General features: G+C 52.2%; 1 protein-coding gene across 1 annotated transcript in view; it reads right to left on the bottom strand.

Moving 5' to 3' along the window:
* Positions 1 to 233: 233 nt before the first annotated feature.
* The window catches only part of LOC147740878 (prostaglandin E2 receptor EP4 subtype-like), a 60,858-nt gene continuing 39,020 nt past the window's right edge, over positions 234 to 22,071 (bottom strand). Inside the window, exon 2 of the mRNA XM_086935947.1 lies at positions 234 to 1,703. Within this exon, the coding sequence (XP_086792073.1) occupies positions 1,071 to 1,703 (633 nt within the window). The 3' untranslated portion in view covers positions 234 to 1,070. The remainder of the gene's footprint in view (positions 1,704 to 22,071) is intronic.

The raw sequence follows: 22,071 nt of genomic DNA, 5'->3' as shown, positions 1-22,071 counted from the left end.
ACCCATTTCAGAAGCACAACTGACCTTGCAGTCGTGTCAGGAGCTCAACTGACTTTACACCCATGTCAGAAGCACAACTGACCTTACTGCCATTTCAGAAGCACAACTGACCTTACAGTCATGTCAGAAGCACAACTGACTTTACAGCCATGTCAGGAGCACAACCGACTTTACAGTCATGTCAGGAGCACAACTGACTTTACACCCATGTCGGAAGCACAACTGACCTTACAGTCATGTCAGGAGCACAACTAACTTACACATGGGTCATAAGCACGACTGACTTTACACCCATGTCAGAAGCACAACTAACTTCACACCCATGTCCAAAATAACACTGACTTTACACTCATGTCAGAAACACAACTGACTTTACACTGTGTTAGAAGCACAACTGACTTTACACTCTTGTCAGAAGCACAACTGACCTTACAGTCATGTCAGGAGCACAACTGACCTTACAGTCATGTCGGAAGCACAACTGACCTTACAGTGATGTCAGGAGCACAACTGACCTTACAGTCATGTCAGGAGCACAACTAATTTTGCACCCATGTCGGAAGCACAACTGACCTTACAGTCATGTCAGGAGCACAACTAACTTACACCCGGGTCAGAAGCACAACTAACTTCACACCCATGTCCAAAACAACACTGACTTTACACCCACGTCAGAAGCACAACTGACTTCACACCCATGTCCAAAACAACACTGACTTTACACCCATGTCAGAAGCAAAACTAACTTTACAGTCGTGCTAGAAGCACAGCTGACTTTTCAGCCACATCAGAAGCACTTACACTTCCCAAAAGGTGGTAGCGAGCTTCCTTTCCAGACAAGAGCCTTCAACATTAACTGCAGCATCAGCATCTCAATGATCGTCAACCCAATGCCTACGACTTGAAACCTACATACTGTGCTTTTTAGATACTGATATCGCGTCATCCACCCATTGGAGACCTGAGGCTTCCCTCCAGGAGGGTGTAGTTGCACTCCATTAGGACAGGCTATGAGTTGAGCTCTGTCTTGGAATCTCCACGGATACCTTCTCTTCCTTGGACACACCTACTCAGATGCTTTTCTCTGAGCAACATGAATTTGGGGTGCTGAAGGAGTAGGTAACTATTTCAAAGGGTTCCTCGTTCCTGGGCTGTCTGCTGAAGTTTTGTCTCCTCAGAGGTGGTACTACACCTGGGTTGTCATGCAGGATGGTGCACAGGATGGCCTTGGTCTGTTGAGGGGTTGCAGAGTGGCTTTTCTCAAACTCTGCGGGGTTTTCCAGTGGGAAGCGGAATGGGTGGCAGTTGGCCCCCTGGTCTTCCGGGTCCCAGGCATGGGGTTTGGTAAAGTCTGTAAAGGACTTGGTCCTTGAATAGTCTTGGGCGCTAATCTTGTTACTCTCTTCTTGAAGGCGCAAAGAAGCGTAGCTGGTGGTGAGGCTGTTGGCAAAGGATGGGGGGCTGGGTTGGCTGCTGGCCCAGCCTACCCGGTGGGTGCGGCCCTCCTTAGTTACGCCCATGGTGCGCTTGACTCGCTCACATCCCTTGACAAGGAGGTTCTTCCTGCAGAGTATATACACCCATGGGTCAAGGATAGGGTTGAATGATGCAAAGCGGATGGCCAGTAGATCTTTCCGAATATCTGGTGGTTCTCCTGTCCAGATTTGGACCGTCTCATTAAGCTGATTCACAAAAATCTGCACCTGAAAAAAAGGTAAACATTGTGTCATTTACCAACTCCAGACAGAGTTTGGGATAAACAGACAGGCAGGCAAAGATAGACAGAATTTGGGGTAAACAGATAGGTAGGCAAAGATAGACGGGATTTGGGATAAACAGACAGGTAGGCAAAGATAGACAGGAGCAAGCAATCAAACCAGGCACTGAGCAGGGTAACTAGTATGAGAGTAGGTCACTGGTCACAGGTGGAGTCAGGGAGAGGACAGGGTGTGATAGGGTACCTGAGCACAACAGGAGTAGCCTTTTGAATCTTGAAGCCTCAGTGTGGGAGGGAGTGAGACTTCCAAACTGTGCTTTACTAAAGGGAGAGAAATAAGGAAGCCAATATGACCTTTTTTTAAGTGCTACCAATGGGGATGATGGATGGACTGATTTGCATATGGCCATGTCTGAACTGGGGTGGTGGAGTGAGCTAAAGAATGATGATGGATTAAACCCAGATCAGTTGACTTGGGATGAGTGTTTGATTTGCTCCAACGCTCCGTTCACCATCCCCTTTGGTATAGCTTTTTTTAAGTGCGGCAACAGCCAGAAAGCTTCCAAACATATGAACCAGAAAGTCAAAGACTTTGATAGATTGTGTTGTGTTTGAGTAGTATTTCTAACTAGTTGTCTAACAGTTTATTTTTTCTTTGACGTCTCCTGTGGTCCATCCTTTCCTTCTGCTTAGAGTGAGAATTTTACCAATCCCATTGTCTGCCTTGCCTTCTGGCTCTCTCTCAGAACTGAAAACATGGGGCAGAAGGACCCTGACTGTCACCGTACCCAACTATTAAATACTGATGTTCGAAATTAAGTAATTTTACGCAAACCTTTGTGAGGCATGCCTCTCCCTGAAAATGTCTCTCTACAAGGCTTTATCCACATGAACCGGTCTGCGGTGGGTAAATATAACGCAAAATTGAAAGGTGCAAAATTCAGGAATTTCAGAAAATTCACTGGCGTAATTTAAGTTCACCCAGGCCTACTTATCACACTTGTTACATTTGTTATTTTTGTCAAGGCAGCCTTTACTCATAAAGGTTTAAGCATAGAAGTAATTAGACTTTCAAACAGTAGAATGACTACCACAATTCTAGGCATTGAGTTTTATGACATCTACTTCCAAAAAGAAATGGAAGCTCTTCTGAAAGGAAATATAGGGATAGGTGAGATTAGCAGTAAAGACATCCAGCACCCAGAACACAGCTGGTTTGGAAAAGAGATAGTCAAGAATCCAGAATTCGAAGGGTGTGGACGAGAGCAAGTCAAGGATTTCGAAGGTCTGAACAAGAGGTAGTTGGGGATACACCTCAAGCCTGTATAATCCATAATATACACTCCCTGCCCCTTTATCTGGAGGTTTCTGGTTTCTTGTGTGGTGACAATTTTCCATCTTTCTCCTCCTTTCCCTTTTGTGTGTTTCTCTCTCTCTTACTCTTGGTAAAAGTCTGATGGGGGAAAAATAAATGTTGGTCCCCCAAAAATGAGTGATGGTGGGCTTCACCAGCAACCACCCGCTCAAACTAAATGCTGTTGGTGGACCTGGAAAAGAGATCTTTGAGGATCCATAAATCAGCAGGCGTGAACAAGAGATAATTAAGAATCCAGAAATAGCAGATGTGGATAAGAGAAAATTAAGTATCCAGTAATCACAAGCATGGACAAGAGATAGTTAAGGATCAAGTAGTCAGCAGACATGAACAAGAGATAGTTAAGTAGCAAGTAATCAGAAGACGTGAACAAGAGATAGTTAAGGTTCCAGAAATCGGCAGATAAGGACAAGAGAGTGGTAGGAATCCAGAAATCGGCAGGCGTGGACAAGAGATAGCTAAGGATCCCAAAATAAACAGGATTAAGAATCCAGGAATCAGCAGGTGTGGACTAGAGATAGTTAAGGATCCAGAAATCAGCAGGTGTGGACAAGAGATATTTAAGAATCCAGAAATCAGCAGGAGTGGACTAGAGATAGGTAAAGATCCAGGAATCAGCAGGTATGGACTAGAGATAGTTAAGGATCCAGAAATCAGCAGGTGTGGACAAGAGATATTTAAGGATCCAGAAATCAGCAGGCGTGAACAAGAGGTAATTATGAATCCAGAAATCAGCAGGAGTGGACTAGAGATAGGTAAGAATCCAGAAATCAGCAGGTGTGGACAAGAGATAGTTAAGGATCCAGAAATCGGCAGGTGTGGACAAGAGATATTTAAGGATCCAGATATCAGCAGGCATGGACAAGAGATAGCTAAGGATCCAGAAATCGGCAGGCATGAAGAAGAGGTAATTAAGAAATCAGCAGGTGTGGACTAGAGATAGGTAAGGATCCAGAAATCAGCAGGTGTGGACAAGAGATAGTTAAGGATCCAGAAATTGGCAGGTGTGGAAAAGAGAGAGGTAAGAATTCAGAAATCAGCAGGCGTGAACAAGAGATAGCTAAGGATCCAGAAATCAGCAGGCGTGGACAAGATATAGTTAAGGATGCAGAAATCGGCAGGCAAAGACAAGAGATAGTTAAGGGAACAGAAATCAGCAGGTGTGAACAAGAGATAGCTAAGGATCCAGAAATCAGCAGGCATGGACAAGATATAGTTAAGGATGCAGAAATCGGCAGGCAAGGACAAGAGATAGCTAAGGATCCAAAAATCGACAGGCGTGAACAAGAGGTAATTAAGAATCCAGAAATCAGCAGGTGTGGACTAGAGATAGTTAAGGATCCAGAAATCGGCAGATGTGGAAAAGAGATAGGTAAGAACCCAGAAATTAGCAGCTATGAACAAGAGATAGGTAAGGATCCAGAAATCACCAGGAGTGCACTAGAAATAGTTAAGGATCCAGAAATCAGCTGGCATTGACAAGAGATAGTTCAGGATCAAGTAATCAGCAGACATGAAAAAGAGATGGGTAAGGATCCAGAAATCGGCAGATATGAACAAGAGATAGTTAAGGATCCAGAGATTGGCAGGCTTGCTCAAGGAATAACCCAGGAGCTCAGCAGGCCTGGACAAGAGATAGTCAAGAATGAAATGTAAGCAGTTATCCTAGTAAAAGTGACCACTGAGTGGTTCCTTCAAGCTTTTGATGGTCAACGGGGAGAAGAGACATTGTTGAAATAATCCGAATGCGATTATCCTGTCGATGAGGTATTTTAAACGAGCGCCGATTTATCATGAATAAAAATGACTAACCTCGTCTTTGATCACGAAACATTTATTCACATACATATCTACTAAATGCTAAGGCTGTGAGCATTTTTAAATATGGTATTTGCTTGCCTGCAGGCCAGCCTGCTCACCCTCGTGGGTCCCCCGCACTCAGTGCTTAATTTGAGCCAGTGGTTTTCTTCGCTCAGCACCGGCACTTAAATGTCAACCCCGGTACTTATGACAGCTGCCACATGGTGGCACTGTTTATGAAATTTTGAGATAAGCGGGATAACATTTGTTTATTAACCAATTAAGTGCTCCCGTCGGCCAAAGGCCATAGCGAGCACTAACTCTGTAGTGCTGCGCACATCCGTTGGCCGACGGGGCCCCGCCCACTCATTAAAACTGCAGCACTGCGGCGGAATTCGCGACGCGGTTAAGCTGTTAATTCAATATACATTAAAAACAACTGAAACCTGCCTCCCAAGCCATTGTTATAGATTTGGGGGCCTGGAACATTCTTAAGTGTCACACTTATAGCAGTGTAATGATTAGTAGTTGTGCAGGCACTGTCATTGGCAGTGACAATGGGCGGTGCAAAGTATGGTGGTACCCTGCTGAGGGCCCTGGCACTTATTGTTTTACAAATTAAGCACTGCAGTGCACCTCTTGACTTCTGGTGTTCCTTTTCAAAGGAACAACATGGGTGCAACATGGACCGGTATGTCGGAGTTTGAGACTTAAGTAACAAGATAGTGTGCGTTATCTTGTGTCAAAACTCCCAAGAAAAGTGCAATATTAAAACCAATACATCTTTACTTCCCAGTGCTTAAATTGTAAAAGCAATAAGTACCAGGATCCTCATCATGTGGCCGCTGCAGCTTGCTTCATCCATTACACCTTTCAGCGCTGCCAATGACAATTCAGACTATTCCAAGCCCCCAAAGCTATAAGAATGGCTTGGGAGGTAGATATTAGATGTTTATAACACTTCCAATCCCACCACCGACAATCCCACCACCACCAATACTACCCCCAATAAGACCATCACCAATACCACCACCACCAATACCATCACCATAACCAATACCACCACCACTACCACCAATACTAATGCCACCACCACCAATAGCACCAGTACCACCACCACCAGTCCAATACCACCACTGGCAATATCAATACCACCAACACCAATACCACCACCAATACCAATACCACCAACACCAATACCACCACCACCAATCTAAAACCACCACCACAACTGCCAATACCAATACCACCACCAATACCAATGCCACCAACACCATTACCACCACCACCAATCTAAAACCACCACCACCAATACCACCATCCCCAATACCACCACCACTACCACCAATACCAATGCCACCACCAGAAATACCACCACCAGCACCACCACCAATACCACCACCACCAATCCAATATCACCACTGCCAATATCAATACCACCAACACCAATATCACCATTACCAATCCAAAATCACCAATACCACCACCAATACAAATACTACCACCACCAATACCACCACCAATACCAATACCACCAACACCAAGACCACCACCACCAATCTAAAACCACCACCACCAATACCACCAACACCAAGACCAACACCACCAATCTAAAACCACCAACACCAATACCACCATCAATCTAATACCACCACCACCAATATCAATACCACCATCAATACCAATACTACCAACACTAATACCACCAGCACCAATCCAATACCACAGCCAATAAAAATGGCACCACCACCAATACCAATACCCCTACCACCACACATACCACCACCGCCAATACAACCACCATTAATACCAATACCACCACCAATACCACCACTAATACCACCACCACCAATACAACCACAACTAATACCAGCACCACCACCAATACCACAACCAATACCTCCATTGCCAATACTACCATGACCAATACCACTACCACCCCCACCCCCACCAATACCATCGCCACCAATACCACCCACAAAACAACACCACCAGTACCACCATGACCACCAATACTACCACCAGTACCATCACCACCAATACCACCACAACCAATACCCCGCCACCACCACCAATACCTCCACCAAAACCACCACCACTACTAATACCAATACCACCACTACCAATGTCAATACTACCACCACCAATACCTCCACCGCTAATACCACCACCACCAATACCAGTACTGCCACCACCACCAAAACCACCACCACCAATATCACCACCACCACCAATACCATCAGCAACACCAGTACTGCCACCACCACTAATACCACGACTACTGCCAATACCACCACCACCAATACTACTACTACCAGTACCACCACCATTACCCCACCACCAATACTACTAATCACCTGCTGTGATGGTAGATGGTAAAGACCCCCGAGTTCGCTCCAGATCGGCAAGGAGTCTTTGCCTGGCACCAAGATGGCCGACGCTGTGGACCTCTCCTGATGGTCCCAATGCAGACAGCCCTGCTTTCTGCAGTTCTTCCCGCTCCTGCCCACCTCAGCTCACATCGGTTGGAAGACTTGGCTCCACCCCCGTTGTCCTGCCAAGAGGGTAGTTAACTGAGAGCCTCGACTCCACCTTGGTTCTGCATGGAGGGGTCGCCTGGTCCTAAGATGGCCGATGCTGTGGCCCTTGCTTGATGGTCCCTATGCATACAGCCCCGTTTGCTGCAGTTTTCCCGCTCCCCCAAACCGGAGCTCTCATCGGACGGAAGTGCAGCTCTTCCCTCCTCTGACACACCCCGGAGGAAGCCTGGTGAGGAACCTGACTGACACTGCGCTGATACCTGGCCTTGAGATGGCCTCCGACAGTCCCTCACTGCAAATGGAAAGTGGCATCTGACTGTCTAGAGGGGTATCCACGCAGCTCAGGATCGTGCCTAGATCGATTTCTGGAGCACAACCCGAACTAACACAGTACCTGACCCTCTTAGGTCCCTGATGTGGATTTGGGACATCCTCCTGGAGCCCAGGACTGCCCTTCGACTGCCCCAAAGATGCTGGTGACGCCTGGCCCACACAAAGGTACCTGCTCTGTCTGTGTCATTTTCACCCCCTGGCAGCACTCACCTCAATCTCCCTACTGAACTCCAGATCAGCACTGGATCGGGATCAGCACTTACAATACTGTTCCATTACTCCAAAGCCCTCTCTACCTACCGAACTCATCGGCGACCATGGTAGCGACGGCCCCCACATACCTGCCAACCACACGAAACCAAAACAATGTCACCGGCCACCCCAATTTCCGTCAACTCATCCTTGATCCACAAGAAATCGCTAGGCATGAACGCCTTTACAGTTAGCTTCCCCCCCCCCAATCTCTCCATCAAAGTGAGAAGAAACCGCAAACACAATCTAATCAGAAAACACTTGGAATCATTATTTGTGGACACCTACCACTGCACCTCCAAAGGACAGGTAAAGATGGATCTCATTTTCCACACGGACAGACCCGAGGACTGGATCACTACACTAAGATCGCAACTTCACATATATAAAACGACGACCACCACACATAGCTGTAAATTGACGACCTCTCTCCCTAATCATACGACTAGAAACAGGAACACAACAGTGACCATATACTCAAATGGAACAGTGTTGATACAGGCCAACAACGAGAACCTTGAGGCCTTTGACTCCCTCTTCCCTGCTCTCTGTTCCGCCTATCTGCACTCCCTTCGATATGCCCCGCCCAAACCCCCTTCCCCGGTCACCCTTCCCCACCAGGGGACGTAAATACCCATTCCCTTCCCTTGGTGAGACTATTCAGCCCCCCCGATAGACGTTCCTCCCACTCCTCCGTTCATATTAACCACGACCATCAACCTTTCGAGGTGGATCTGACGCCTTCACCTCCTCAGACTCACCCTCCTCTACACCCCATCACGATCCCACGAGTCTGGTCCACTGACCCCCTTTTCAATCCTGTAGAACCACAGAGGAAGAGCTCTGGACACGACCCCTCACTGAGGGTCGTGGACAGGGGCAGTCTGGGCGACCCAATTAGCATCTCGCCCCCCTCCTCAAGGGCGGCCCATACCCACAACAGCATGCCCCCTGCGCCTGCTCCGGAAATCATAAAGCACTGGCTGACCCTACTAGAGAGTCAGCTAGAAATAATACTCAGAGGCCTTGACGAAATCCTAATCAACCTAGACAAGGCTTGAATGCCCCAGCAATCCCATACCAGGCCCTGCTCACCAACCAACTCCAACTTCTTAAAACCCCACTTCGAGCCCTCCTTCACCTTCGAAAACCGGCTCCAGAGGCCTACAAAATCGGACCCTGAGATCCCGCCTCAGACCCGCCCTAGAATCAAATCCCCTGTGTCTAGGCTTCAGAGTCTCCCTGTTAAAGATGGGGTAACCCAGACTCAAAGACCCTCTAGGACCATCAATCAATCAGTCACGTCATTTGTATAGCGCACTACTCACCCGGGAGGGTCTCAAGGCGCTGAGGGAGGGGAAAGTTACTGCTCGAACAGCCAGGTCTTAAGCTGCTTCCTGAAGGCGAGATGGTCTTGGGTTCGCCGAAGGTGGGTGGGGAGGGAGTTCCATGTCTTGGCTGCCAGGTAGGAGAAGGATCTTCCTCCGGCGGTGGCTCTGCGGATGCGTGGTACGGTTGCGAGTGCGTGGCCGGTCGATCGTAGCTGGTGGGTGGGCGTGTAGAAGGTCATGCGGTCGTTGAGGTACTTGGGACCCAGGTCATGGAGAGCCTTGTGTGCGTGGGTGAGAAGTCTGAACGTGATTCTCTTGCTGACGGGGAGTCAGTGCAGGTCTCTCAGGTGTCCGGTGATGTGGCTGTGTCGGGGGATGTCGGGGATGAGTCGGGCGGAGGCGTTCTGGATGCGTTGGAGTCTTTTTTGAAGTTTCGCTGTGGTTCCGGCGTAGAGGGTGTTCCCGTAGTCCAGTCGGCTGGTGACGAGTGCCTGGGTGACAGTCTTCCTGGTTTCCGTGGGGATCCATCTGAGGAACTTGCGGAGCATGCGCAGGGTGTTGTAGCACAAGGATGAGACGGCGTTGACTTGTCTGGTCATTGACAGGGAGGAGTCCAGGATGAAGTCCAGGTTGTGTGCGTTGTCTGTCGGTTTGGGAGCGGTGCCCAGGGCCGGGGGCCACCAGGAGTCATCCCAGGCGGAGGGTGATGATCCCAGGATGAGGACTTCCGTCATGTCCGAGTTCAGTTTAGGTTTAAAGTATTTTATTGCAGCATTGAAAGAAAAGGACAACATTACAAACAAATAACCACAGGTGCCCCCCGCGAAATAGTGCCTACAGTTCATCACAGACGTGTAATCCGTTCGTGCAGTGCGATGGGCACATCCTGCTCCAGAGTCACATGGTTAGTGCACCTGTGGGCGGGGAAAAACCAAAAGGAGAAAGAAAAACAAACCCCCCCCCCAACCAACTGCCTCCCCCTAACCCCCCGATTCCCCCCCCCCCTCCACCCCCCGTACTGTGTTAATAGACTTCCTCCCTTTCACCATGGCAGCGTAGTCATCCGTGCCCCCCTCTAACGAACTACCCGGGCAACTCAGATGGGCGGGGCTGGCTGAGGCGTCAGCCGTAGCAATCTGAGGTATCTAGGGCAAGTGATTTCTTTGAAATCTGACCGTAACAGTGTGTGAAATGGTAACCACAGCTCCTCAAACATGTCCACCTCCCCCGCAACCACCAGGGACATCGTCTCCATGCCCCAGACATGCCACAACCTATGTAGCCAACCAACAACAGTGGGAAGCGTGGTTGTGCGCCAGTGAATGAGTATATTCTGAATCGCCGATCCCAGGGCGATCGCTATCTGCCTACCCTTCTTAGATCTTAGGGGGTACATCAAACCGTTTGGCAAGCCAAGCAAAACATAGGCAGGAAAGCGGGGTAATTCAATCTCAAAGCATTGGTCAATCTCATTCAGCACCTCCTCCCAGTAGGGAGTCAGTAGGGGGCATTCCCATAATATATGAGTGAGTGTGCCAGTCTGTCCGCAGTCTCGCCAGCAGGTCCTGGGTATTGAGTGGTTCATTTCGTGACGTTTTTCGGGGGTGCGATACCAGTAAGTGGAAATTTTGGTGAAAGTCTCAGTGAGCCCAGTGTGATAAGCAGAGTGTCGTGCCCGGTAGGAGATGTGGTCCCAGTCAGTGTGGCTCAGCGATCGTCCTAGCTCCCGCTCCCAGCGTTCTCTCCCGGGATTGTAGATGTGAAAAGGGGGAGGTTGCAACAGTTTATAGAGGTCAGAGATAAGCTTGGCGTCTGAGGAGCGTGTCACCAGCCAACGCTCATATGCCGTAAGTTTCCGGTCCGCCGAGGCTCGCACCTGCGGCTGGAGCGCCCAATGACGTGCCTGCATGTATCTCATGCGCTCCGTCTCGGGCAGACCGAAGTCCCGCCGAAGATCCTGGAAGGAGACGGCACCCTCCGGGCCATACATATGGAATAGGGCGGAGCCAAAGCTCAAAGGCTCCAGGTTCCATACCAGGGCTAAAGTCCGGGTTTCCGATTATTGGTGTAAAGGGAGAAGGAAAGGTGGTAAGGTCGTGTTTGGTGGACACCGAGTCCCAGATTCGGAGCGGAACCCGCGTGATGAAAGATGCATAGAGGTTGGGGGGGGCGGTGGGCCCTCCGCAGGAAGGGCACTTCCTGCAGCGTCCTGCCCGCCACCGCCTGGTCCTGAAACAACCAATGTTTATCTGATTCCCACCGGCTCCACTCTACTAGGTAGCGCAGTTGTGCAGCTTGGAAATACTTGTGCAAGTCCGGTATACCAAGGCCACCGTACTCAGGCGCCAGCGTGGCTATGGCTCTCTTGAGCCTAGGTTTGCGACCCTGCCATACAAAGCGTGTTATGTCAGACTGGGTCTGTCCGAGCCACCCCTTGGGGGGTTGCAACGGGAGGGCCTGAAAGAGATACAGGACTTGCGGTAGGAGGGTCATCTTCACCGCGGCCACTCTGCCCAGCAATGACAACGTACCTTTGTCCCAACGGGCCAGTTCCTCCTTAATCTTCTTACTTAAAGCCGTGTAGTTGGCCGTGACCATGGCAGGAAGAGAGGGTGCTAAGAGGATCCCCAAGTAGGGTACTTGGTCTTTAGACCAGCTCAGCGGAAAAAGCCTCTGTAAGTCGGCCCTGGTGGAGCCGGACAGCGAGATGTCGAGGGCCGCCGATTTCCCAAAGTTTACTTTGAAACCTGCTACAGTCGCGAAGGTTTCCAGCTCCTCAATACAAGCAGGCAACGACCTCCTAGGGTCGTCGAGCGTCAATAACACGTCGTCCGCGTAAAGACTAAGGATGTGGTGGAACTCCCCCATGCGGACGCCTGTGACATTGGGGTTCTGGCGAAATCTTTGTGCAAACGGCTCCATATAGAGAGCGAAAAGCAGTGGCGATAGTGGGCACCCCTGCCTGGTGCCCCTCTCTATCGCAAATTGCCGGGAGCTGCAACCGTTCACCCTCACCACTGCGGATGGGAAGCGGTAGCAATTGAATACCAGGTGCCTAAACCTCTCCCCTATGCCGAATTTACTCAATACCTTCTCCAGGTAAGGCCAATGCACTCTATCGAACGCCTTCTCCGCATCGATGGAAAGGAGCATGCGTTCCCCGGGTATTCGGGAGGCCTTCTCCAATATGTGGGTCACCCTTTTAGTATTATCGACAGTCTGCCGGCCCGGGACAAACCCGGCCTGGTCCGGGTCAACTATACCCGGTAGGTGGAGTGCCAGACGTGCCGCGAGAATACTGGTGAATATCTTCAGGTCCGAATTTAAAATTGAGATCGGGCGGTAGGATCCGCATTCAGTCTGGTCCTTGCCCGGTTTAGGGATCACCGACATCGTCGCTTGAAGGAACTCCGGAGGGATAGCGCCCGGTTCAGAGAACGAATTAAAAAGGCGCGTCAACAGTGGTGCAAGGTCCTGGCAAAAGGTCTTGTAAAAGAGAGGGATAAAACCGTCGGGCCTCGGGGCTTTCCCGAGTTTGAGTCGGGAGATGGCCGTAACCACCTCCTCAATCCGGATCTCCCGCTCAAGATGTTGGGCCTGGTCCGGCGTGAGGGACGGGAGCGACACCGACTCGAAATAGTCAGCGTAGTAACTACGGAAACCGTCCGCTATCTGGCCATCCTCCGTGACTGTCCCCCCAGTGGGGACCGCCAGTTCTTTCACCCAATGCTGCTGGTGTTGTACGCGGAGTTTGTGCGCAAGAAGCCGGCCACACCTGTCCCCGCCAGTGTAGTATTTGTGTTTCAGGCGAAGTACAGCGTGCTCCGCTCTGTCCATGTCGAGCGCGGACAGGAGCTTCCTAGCAGCCTTAAGTTGCCTCCAGACTCGAGGGGCTCCTGTCCGTTGATGCACCCGCTCTAGCTCCCTCACCTGGCGTGTAAGTTCGTCCTTTTTAAGCTGACGGTCTCTATTCTCCGCTGAGGAGATGGCAATAAACTCGCCGCGGAGCACAGCCTTTAAGGCGGCCCATTGCGTCGCGCGGGTGGTGTCATCATTGTCATTATTACGCTTGTACTCCTCTATGGACTCGCGGATATGTTTCACCACGGATTGTTTGTGCAGCAAAGTGTCCCTGAGACGCCAGACCCCTCGCGAGGGAGACACCGGAGGTAGCTGGAAAGTGCCCTCCACCGGGGCATGATCCGAGAGAGACAGGACCCCTATGTCGGCGGCCGAGGCCAGCTCATACATCGGACCCGTCACCAGGAGATGGTCCAATCTCGCATAGGATTTGTGGGCATGAGAATAGTATGAACAGGCGCGGGTCGTGGGGTGAAGGCGGCGCCACATGTCATGCATATCAAGATCCTCCAAACGGGATCGAACCGAGCCCGAGAGCTCTCCCGATTGTAGGCGCCTTTGCGCCGACCTGTCCAGGGACGCATCAAATACCATATTCAAGTCCCCCCCAATTACGATGTGTCTGTCAGGAGTGGATGTCACGTCTTCCAGTGCCCTGTGTAGAAACTGTTCCTGATGGTCATTGGGGCTATATATGGAGCCCACAGTGAACACTAGACCTCCCACCCTGACTCTGTACGCCAAAAGCCTCCCCTTTTGTTCCGCTACCTTTTGCATTACCTCCCCCTTGAATCCTCCTCCTAGATATCATGAGTGCTACACCTGCTGTTTTGGAAGCGCAGGAAGAGAAGAGCTGCGTGGGGAACTTTGGGGTCCGCAGCCTGTGACAGTCTTTAGCTAGAAGATGAGTCTCCTGTAGAAGACATATGTCTGCCTGTGAGTCTTCCAGGAGGGACAGTACAGCCTTCCGTTTAACCGGATTGTTCAGCCCCTTCACATTCAGGGTAACAATCTTAAGGGCCATCAGTGAGGGGAATACCAGCATTGCTCATCAAGGCGGGCACGGTCCACCGGACTAAACTCAAAGACATCAGATCGCGGCCACAGCACACAGTGATAGTAAACCACATCATAGCACAGTACAGTCCCCGGGCCCCCAATCCCCCAACTGTGAGGACCCCCTCCCTGGAACCCAACACTCCCCCCTCTCCCCCGCCGCCCAGTGAACACCCCAAACCCCAAACTCACCCATTCAACTCCCTCGCCCACCCCCCCCTACCCCCAACCATGCAGAGTACTTCATTGTCCCAGTCTGGTCCTCAACGGACAAGGCCGTGGAAAGTTGTTCAAGTGGACGTCCAGCCACCACCTCCAGCGCCCCCGCCACCCCCACCCCCGGAACCCCCGCACCTGCAATGAAGATAGGCTACTGCAGTCTCCCCCCGGAGCCTGTTCAGGCCGTCAAGGCCACATCACCATGCGCCGTAGTCCTGGAAGCCTCCTGTATGGCGCTGGACATTTCCGCCCGGATTGTAGGCAAGTCGGGTCTCGTAGGTGGCGGGGATCGTCGTTCCCCGACTAGCTGCCAGCCATCTCGCGTGCTCCGCCTGCGACGAGGCGCTGGAGTGTCCATGTCCGATGCAGTGATTCCCAGCACTCCGCAGACATCCTGGAGGGACCGGAGCTGGTGCAGAGCCCCATTCCAGCGAAAGATGAGGCGGAAGGGATGCCCCCACGAATACTGTGTGCCATGCTCCCTCAAAAAATCTGTAGCAATTTTAAAGGTCTTCCGTTTCTGCAGTGTTATTGCGGACAGATCCTGGTGTAGAGCCACTGGGTGATCTCTGAAACGTAGAGGCTGTTGTCGTCGGGCCTCACGAAGAATCCGCTCCTTCAGGGGGAAATCCGGCAAGAAAGCCAAAATGTCCGGAGGAGGCGCTGAGGCCCTGCGGGGCCGACCAACTCTATGTGCCCTGTCGATCCGAATTGGGAAGTCTTCAGATTCTCCCTGAATATCGCGAAACAGGGCTCCTAAGTAGGCGGCCGCGTCCTCACCCTCCTCGCTGGATGGAATGTCTCGGACCCGTATGCTGTTACGTCTAGACCTGCTTTCAAGGTCCTCGGCATGGGCCTGTAGGTCAATCTGCTGGTCTCTCAGCCTCAGAACCTCCTGTTGCAATTGAGTGATTTCCTCATCCCTAGAGTGGCCAGCGGCCTCCACCTTGTTCACTCGTTCTCCCAAGGAGTCAACCTCCCTTCGAACTTCCCGGACCTCCCCGGCCACCTCTTGTTTCAAGGTTTGAAAGTCCTCTCTCAAAGAGCTGAACAGTGACTCCAGGAAAGATCTAGTTACCAGGGGTTCCCCGCCTTCCGCGCCCCGAGAGCTAGTCGGGGGGCTCGGGGCTGGCTGGTTCCTGTCCTGCCTCGGGGCACCTCTACCCAGCATGTCCGGCAAGGTCCGGTCACCCTTCTTCGACCCTCTGGCATTCGACATCGCAGAGGGAGGGGATCACCAAAGCCCACGTGCCGTGGCGAGGAGGGAATACAGGCACGGGCAGCAGTGCGGCAGGAGATGGCAATCCACACCGCTCGCGGAGTCTTCGAGCTCTAAAGCGCCGATGCAGACCTAATCCCAGGGAGGCGCCTCCAATCGCCTTGAGCGAGGGCCGCTCCAAGAGGCCGATGCGTTCGTTCCGCTCCCGTCCAAGATGGCCGTCCGCGACGGCCTGGGGAACCAGCGCCGGTGTGGCGCAGTCTCGTCTCCCGGGCTATTTATGTGCCGTTCCGCTCCGCCCAAGTTTGAAGTCAAGGTCTGTCGGTACAAAGAAAGCACTACTGGACAGTCCTCCCAATGATCGTCTCAGAACACCACATCCAGCGATTCCGTCTAGGCCCGCTCTCAGGGATCACTGCACTCATCCCCCGCTGGTCCACTCGATTATCACATCAATCAATCAATCAAAGACATTTGTAGAGCGCACTACTTACCCGGAGGGTCTCAAGGCGCTTGGGGGTGGGGGGGTGCTGCTACTGCTCGAACAGCCAGGTCTTGAGCTTCTTCCTGAAGGAGAGGCGGTCTTGGGTCAGGCGCAGGTCGGGAGGGAGGGAGTTCCAGGTCTTGGCGGCCAGGTAGGAGATGGACCTTCCTCCTGTTGTCGTTCTTCGGATGCGGGGGACGGTGGCGAGGGCGTGACTGGCTGATCGGAGATGGCGTTTGGGAGCGTAGAAGTTGATGCGGTTGTTGAGGTAGCTCGGGCCTTGATTGTGTAGGGCTTTGTGTGCGTGGGTGAGGAGACGGAAGGTGATTCTTTTGTTGACGGGGAGCCAATGCAGGTCTCTCAGATGTCCAGAGATGTGGCTGTGTCGTGGGATGTCGAGGATGAGTCTGGCTGAGGTGTTCTGGATCCGCTGGAGTCTCTTCTGGAGCTTGGCGGTGGTTCCGGCGTAGAGGGCGTTGCCGTAGTCCAGTCGGCTGGTGACGAGGGCCTGGGTGACCGTCTTCCTGGTCTCGGTGGGGATCCACCGGAAGATCTTCCATAGCATGCGCAGGATGTTGAAGCACGACGAGGAGACGGCGTTGACTTGTCTGGTCATGGAGAGGGAGGAGTCCAGGATGACGCCCAGGTTCCGTGCGTGGTCTGTCGGTTTGGGTGCGGTGCCCAGGGCGGGGGGCCACCAGGAGTCGTCCCAGGCGGAGGGCGAGGAGCCCAGGATGAGGAATCCGTCTTGTCTGAGTTCAGTTTCAGGCGGCTGGTCGTCATCCACTCGGCTACGTCTTTCATCCCTTCGTGAAGGTCGGCTCTGGCGGCGGCGGGGTCGTTGGTCAGGGAGAGGATCAGCTGGGTGTCGTCAGCGTAGGAGATGATGTTGAGGTTGTGCTGGCGTGCGATGGCCGCGAGGGGGCTCATGTAGACGTTGAAGAGGGTGGGGCTCAGCGAGGATCCTTGAGGGACGCCACAGATGACTTCGGTGGCCTCTGACTTGTACGGTGGTAGTCGGACTCTCTGTGTTCTTCCGTCGAGGAAGGAGATGATCCACTCCAGTGCCCTCTCCTGGATTCCGACGTTGCTGAGGCGCTGCACTAGGGTGCGGTGGCAGACAGTGTCGAATGCCGCGGAGAGGTCTAGGAGGATGAGGGCCGCTGTTTCTCCGTTGTCCATCAGGGCTCGGATGTCATCGGTGGCAGCGATGAGGGCGGTCTCGGTGCTGTGGTTGGCTCGGAAGCCAGACTGGGAGGGGTCGAGGGATCCATTTGTCTCAAGGAAGGCGGCCAGCTGCTTGTTGACGGTCTTCTCGATGACTTTGGCTGGAAACGGGAGGAGCGAGATGGGGCGGTAATTCTTGAGTTCGGTGGGGTCCGCTGTAGGTTTCTTGAGTAGGGTGCTGAGTTCGGCATGCTTCCAGCTCTCCGGGAAGGTGGCGGTGTCGAAGGAGGTGTTGATGATGTCCCGCAGGTGGGATGCGATGACAGCGTCGGCCTTGTTGAAGACGTGGTGAGGGCAGGGGTCGGTTGGAGATCCGGAGTGGATGGAGTTCATCATGCGGACGGTGTCTTCGGTGCTGATCGGAGTCCAGGCGCGGAGGGTGGTGGTGGGGGGCGGTGGTTCGGTCGTGGCGTGCGTCGGTTGAGTGCTGAAGCTGTTGTGTATGTCCGCGATCTTGTTGTGGAAGTAGGAGGCGAGGGAGTTCCAGAGGTCTTGCGATGGGGTGATGTCGTTGTTGCCGGCGTTGGGGTTGGAGAGCTCTTTCACGATGTTGAAGAGTTCCTTGCAGTTGTGTGCGTTGTTGTCCAGCCGGTCCTTGAATGCAGTTGCGGCACGACTTGCACATGGCCAGAGGCCGGTCGTGCAAGTCGTGCCGCAGTTGGGACCGGAGAAGGGTTAGGTCCCGCGGGCCGCAAAGGCGACCGTGAGTGCTTGAGGGGCTGGAAGCACCCGGCAGTGGCGAAGGGCGGGGCTCAGGGCCGGGCCATGTGGCGCAGGCCTCGCGGCCTACCTGATCCCCGGGCTTGCGTAGCTGCTTCCTGTTGGCTCCGCCTCTTCACTCTCCGCTAATGCGGCTCCTCTCCGCTAAGAAAGGTCGTTTCAGGCCACGGCGGGGTCGTAGCGACGGAGCACCCGCAAGCAACTTGTCTACTCCGTGCCACTGGCCTCCCTCGCTGGATAACCGAGGGCCCGTGATCGAGGGGCCTCCGGTCCTTCCGGCGGTTCCTCGGGCGGCTCTCGCCGCAGGCCGGCTCCTAAGCGGCTCCGCCGCCCCTGCAAGGAGATTGAGGGCTGCGGACCGCTCCACACCACCACGGGGTGCTCTGGGAGCGTTTTCCGCTCGATCCGGGGGAGATCAGCGGTGGAAAAAGGTGCAGGGTTTCCAGGGGCCCGGGAGCTCACGGCAAGAGCGTCCTCTCAGCCCGCCATCTTGGCCACGCCCCCCGGTGGTCCCGAGTTCAGTTTAAGGCAACTGTTCCTCATTCAGTCGGCGACGTTTTTCATCCCTTCGTGTAGGTTGGCTCTGGCGGTGGTGGGGTCGCTGGTGAGGGAGAGAAAGAGCTGGGTGTCGTCGGCGTAGGAGATGATGTTGAGGTTGTGCTGGCGTGCGATGGCTACGAGGGGGCTCATGTAGACGTTGAAGAGGGTTGGGCTGAGTGAGGATCCTTGTGGTACGCCGCAGATGACTTCGGTGGCCTCGGATCTGAACGGAGGGAGGCGGACTCTCTGGGTTCTTCCGGTGAGGAACGAGATGTTCCATTCCAGCGCTTTTTCTCGAATTCCGATGTTGCTGAGGCGCTTCACTAGAGTTCGGTGGCAGATGGTGTTGAATGCCGCAGAGAGGTCCAGGAGGATGAGGGCCGCTGTTTCCCCGTTGTCGATCAGGGTTCTGATGTCGTTGGTGGCTGTGATCAGGGAGGTCTCGGTCCTGTGGTTGGCCCGAAACCCGGATTGCGAAGGGTTGAGGGATACGTTCGTCTCGAGGAAGGCGGCCAGCTGTTTGTTGATGGTCTTCTCTATGACTTTGGCCGGAAAAGGAAGGAGCGAGATGGGACGGTAGTTCTTGAGGTCGGTGGGGTCTGCCGTTGGTTTCTTCAGGAGGGCGGTCAGCTCGGCGTGCTTCCAGCTCTCCGGGAAGGTGGCTGTGTGGAAGGAGGAGTTGATGGTGTCTCGGAGATGGGGTGTGATGGTGGCGTCGGCTTTTTTGAAGACGTGGTGTGGGCTCGGGTCGGTTGGTGATCCGGAGTGGATGGAGTTCATCGTGCGGGTGGTGTCTTCGGTGCTGATCGGGGTCCAGTTGCAGAGGGTGGTGGTGGCGGGCGTTGGTTCGGTGGTAGGGTGCGTGGTCTGTGCATAGCAGCAATGTCAGCGGAAGAAGCAGCAGACTTAGCCGCTACTTACGACTCTCCCCCCACAGCCTCCCCTAAACCCAATATCCAAACGGTCACAGGCTTCAGAAGAGAATACCCCCCCTCAAAAGCCTCAAGACCCCCACCCTCCCTCTCCTCCATACCCAGGGCCCCATCAGGAAAGTATCCTAGTAAAAAGAAACTATCCACTAACTGCCTGCTCATTAACTGTAGATCTGCACCCAAACATGCAACAGAATTAGTAGTAGCCATCCTCTCGCATGATCTAGAAATTGCGTTCATCACGGAGACATGACTAAATGAGATTTCCCCTTCCTCTCTTGATATGCTCGTACCCCCAGGTTTCACCATCGTCAACAAAGATAGAAAAGATCAACGAGGTGGAGGTGAAGCCATCATCCACAAGGACGACATAGACATCACTGTAACGTAGAGTGCCTTTCTGTCATCATTAAGACTAAGGACAACAGCCCTTTAGCCTGTCACCTTCTCTATCACCCTCCAGGCAACACCCCCACATTTGGCGAACACTTATCCGACCTGATTACCCATTGCACACTAAAAGACACCAACTCCCTAATCCTGGGTGATCTTAACCTACGCTAGAATGAAACAAACAACTCTCTAATCCAATCTCTCAAAAACCTCTTCTGTGACAATAACCTTTCCCAACACTGTTTGGAAGAAACTCAGAACAAAGGAGCAACCTTAGATGCCATCATTGCCCACCGTGATGCAATCACGATCGACAACATTCTTCCAGTTGACTGGTCTGATCACCACATGATCTTATTCCACATCAACCAAAAAATCTCAATCCTTCCTCCTGTTCAGGACCCCCCCAAATGGTCCAGAAATATCACCCAGATTCCCCTAGATGTCATGGAAGAGAGGCTAAATGTGCTCCTCCCTAGAGACAACAAGCTCTCCACAACTGAGCTCACCTCGCTTTATAACTCGAATATGGTAACCTTGCTCGACCAACTTGCACCCCTGAAACTAAAAAAAAAAATCGTCCTTTTCCGTCCAGATCTTGGTTCGACTCAGACATCAATGATGAAAGGAGGCAACTAAGAGCCACAGAAAGACGATGGAGGACCATGCCCACTACCGTTCATCGTGACCAACTTAGATCTTTCCGGAATAAATACAACAGTCATATCAAAAACAAAAAATCCATGAACTTTCGCTCCGCTCTGGATAGCGCCAAGAACAGACCCAATGAGCTCTTTAATATGATCAGACGCCAAACCTCCAAGCCCGATACGTCCCTAGGGCATGTCTCCAAAGAACGGTGCGACAACTTTGCCAACTTCTTCAATGATAAGATTTCCAAGATCGAGTGATCTCTCAACACCAATTGCACCCCCCTTTCCGGTTGCAACCCGGGTGGGGTGTTTGGGAGCGCTCCCTCTCTCACTAATAAACCCTGGCCACTCTTCCAGCCCATCCCTGAAGAAGAGATAACTAAACTTATCTCCACCTCCAAACCGTCATCCCATGCCCTAGACCCTTTACCTGCTCAACTCATCAAAAAGCTGAAACTCCACCTAGCCCCACTCTGGTGCAGGATTATTAACAGCTCCCTAAAAACCGGAGTTGTTCTGGATTGTCTGAAAGTGGGACAAGTAACCCCACTGCTGAAAAAACCAGGCCTTGACATCAACGACCTGAACAACTTCAGACCCAACTCCAACCTTCCCCTTCTCTCCAAAATCCTAGAAAAATGTGTACTCCAATAACTAACCCAACACCTGGACAATACCAACCTTGTCAACTCCCATCAGTCAGGTTTCAGGAAAGGTTGCAGCACTGAAACCGCGATCCTCAACATAATTGATGATATCCACAAATCATTGGACTCTGATCAATGTTGCCTCCTCATTCTCTTAGACCTATCGGCAGCATTCGACACAGTTAACCGCAAACTTCTACTCAAGGCTCTCGAAGACAGGGCCGGTCTGGACGAGGTGGTCCTCAAATGGTTCGCTTCTTTCCTCCACGGCCGCTTCCAGAGAATCAAAATCAAAACCTTTGAGTCCGACCTCCACCCCGTCACTTAAAACTGAACCCGGACAAAACTGAATTACTCCTTATTTCAAACAAAGATGAGAACCCACAAATGGTAGAGTGGTTGAAAACTATTGATGCGCTCAAAGGGAACCTCACCCTGGCTGATTCTGTCAAATCTTTAGGCATCACCCTAGACTCAAAACTCGACATGACTAAACACATTAAGATCTCGGCGAAGAGCGCCTTCCTCAACCTGAAGCTACTGAACAAAATTAAACCTTTTATCCGACCCAAAGATCTTAAACAAGCCACCCAGGCATTGGTGCTGTCTAGACTGGACTATGGTATCGCAGTCCTCTCTGGAATAGCAAAAACACATCTTGCCCCTCTGAAAACAACTCTCAACGCGGCTGCCAGAATGGTCACGGGAATAAATACATTTGATCACATCTCTCCTGCACTCAAAGATCTCAAGTGGCTACCAATAGAATTGC

This window comes from Lissotriton vulgaris, chromosome 1_1 (assembly GCF_964263255.1).
Source record: "Lissotriton vulgaris chromosome 1_1, aLisVul1.2, whole genome shotgun sequence".
In the NCBI taxonomy this organism is placed as follows: domain Eukaryota; kingdom Metazoa; phylum Chordata; class Amphibia; order Caudata; family Salamandridae; genus Lissotriton; species Lissotriton vulgaris.
Note: the sequence above shows the minus strand (reverse complement) of the source record. Positions and strands in the feature narration are given on the sequence as shown.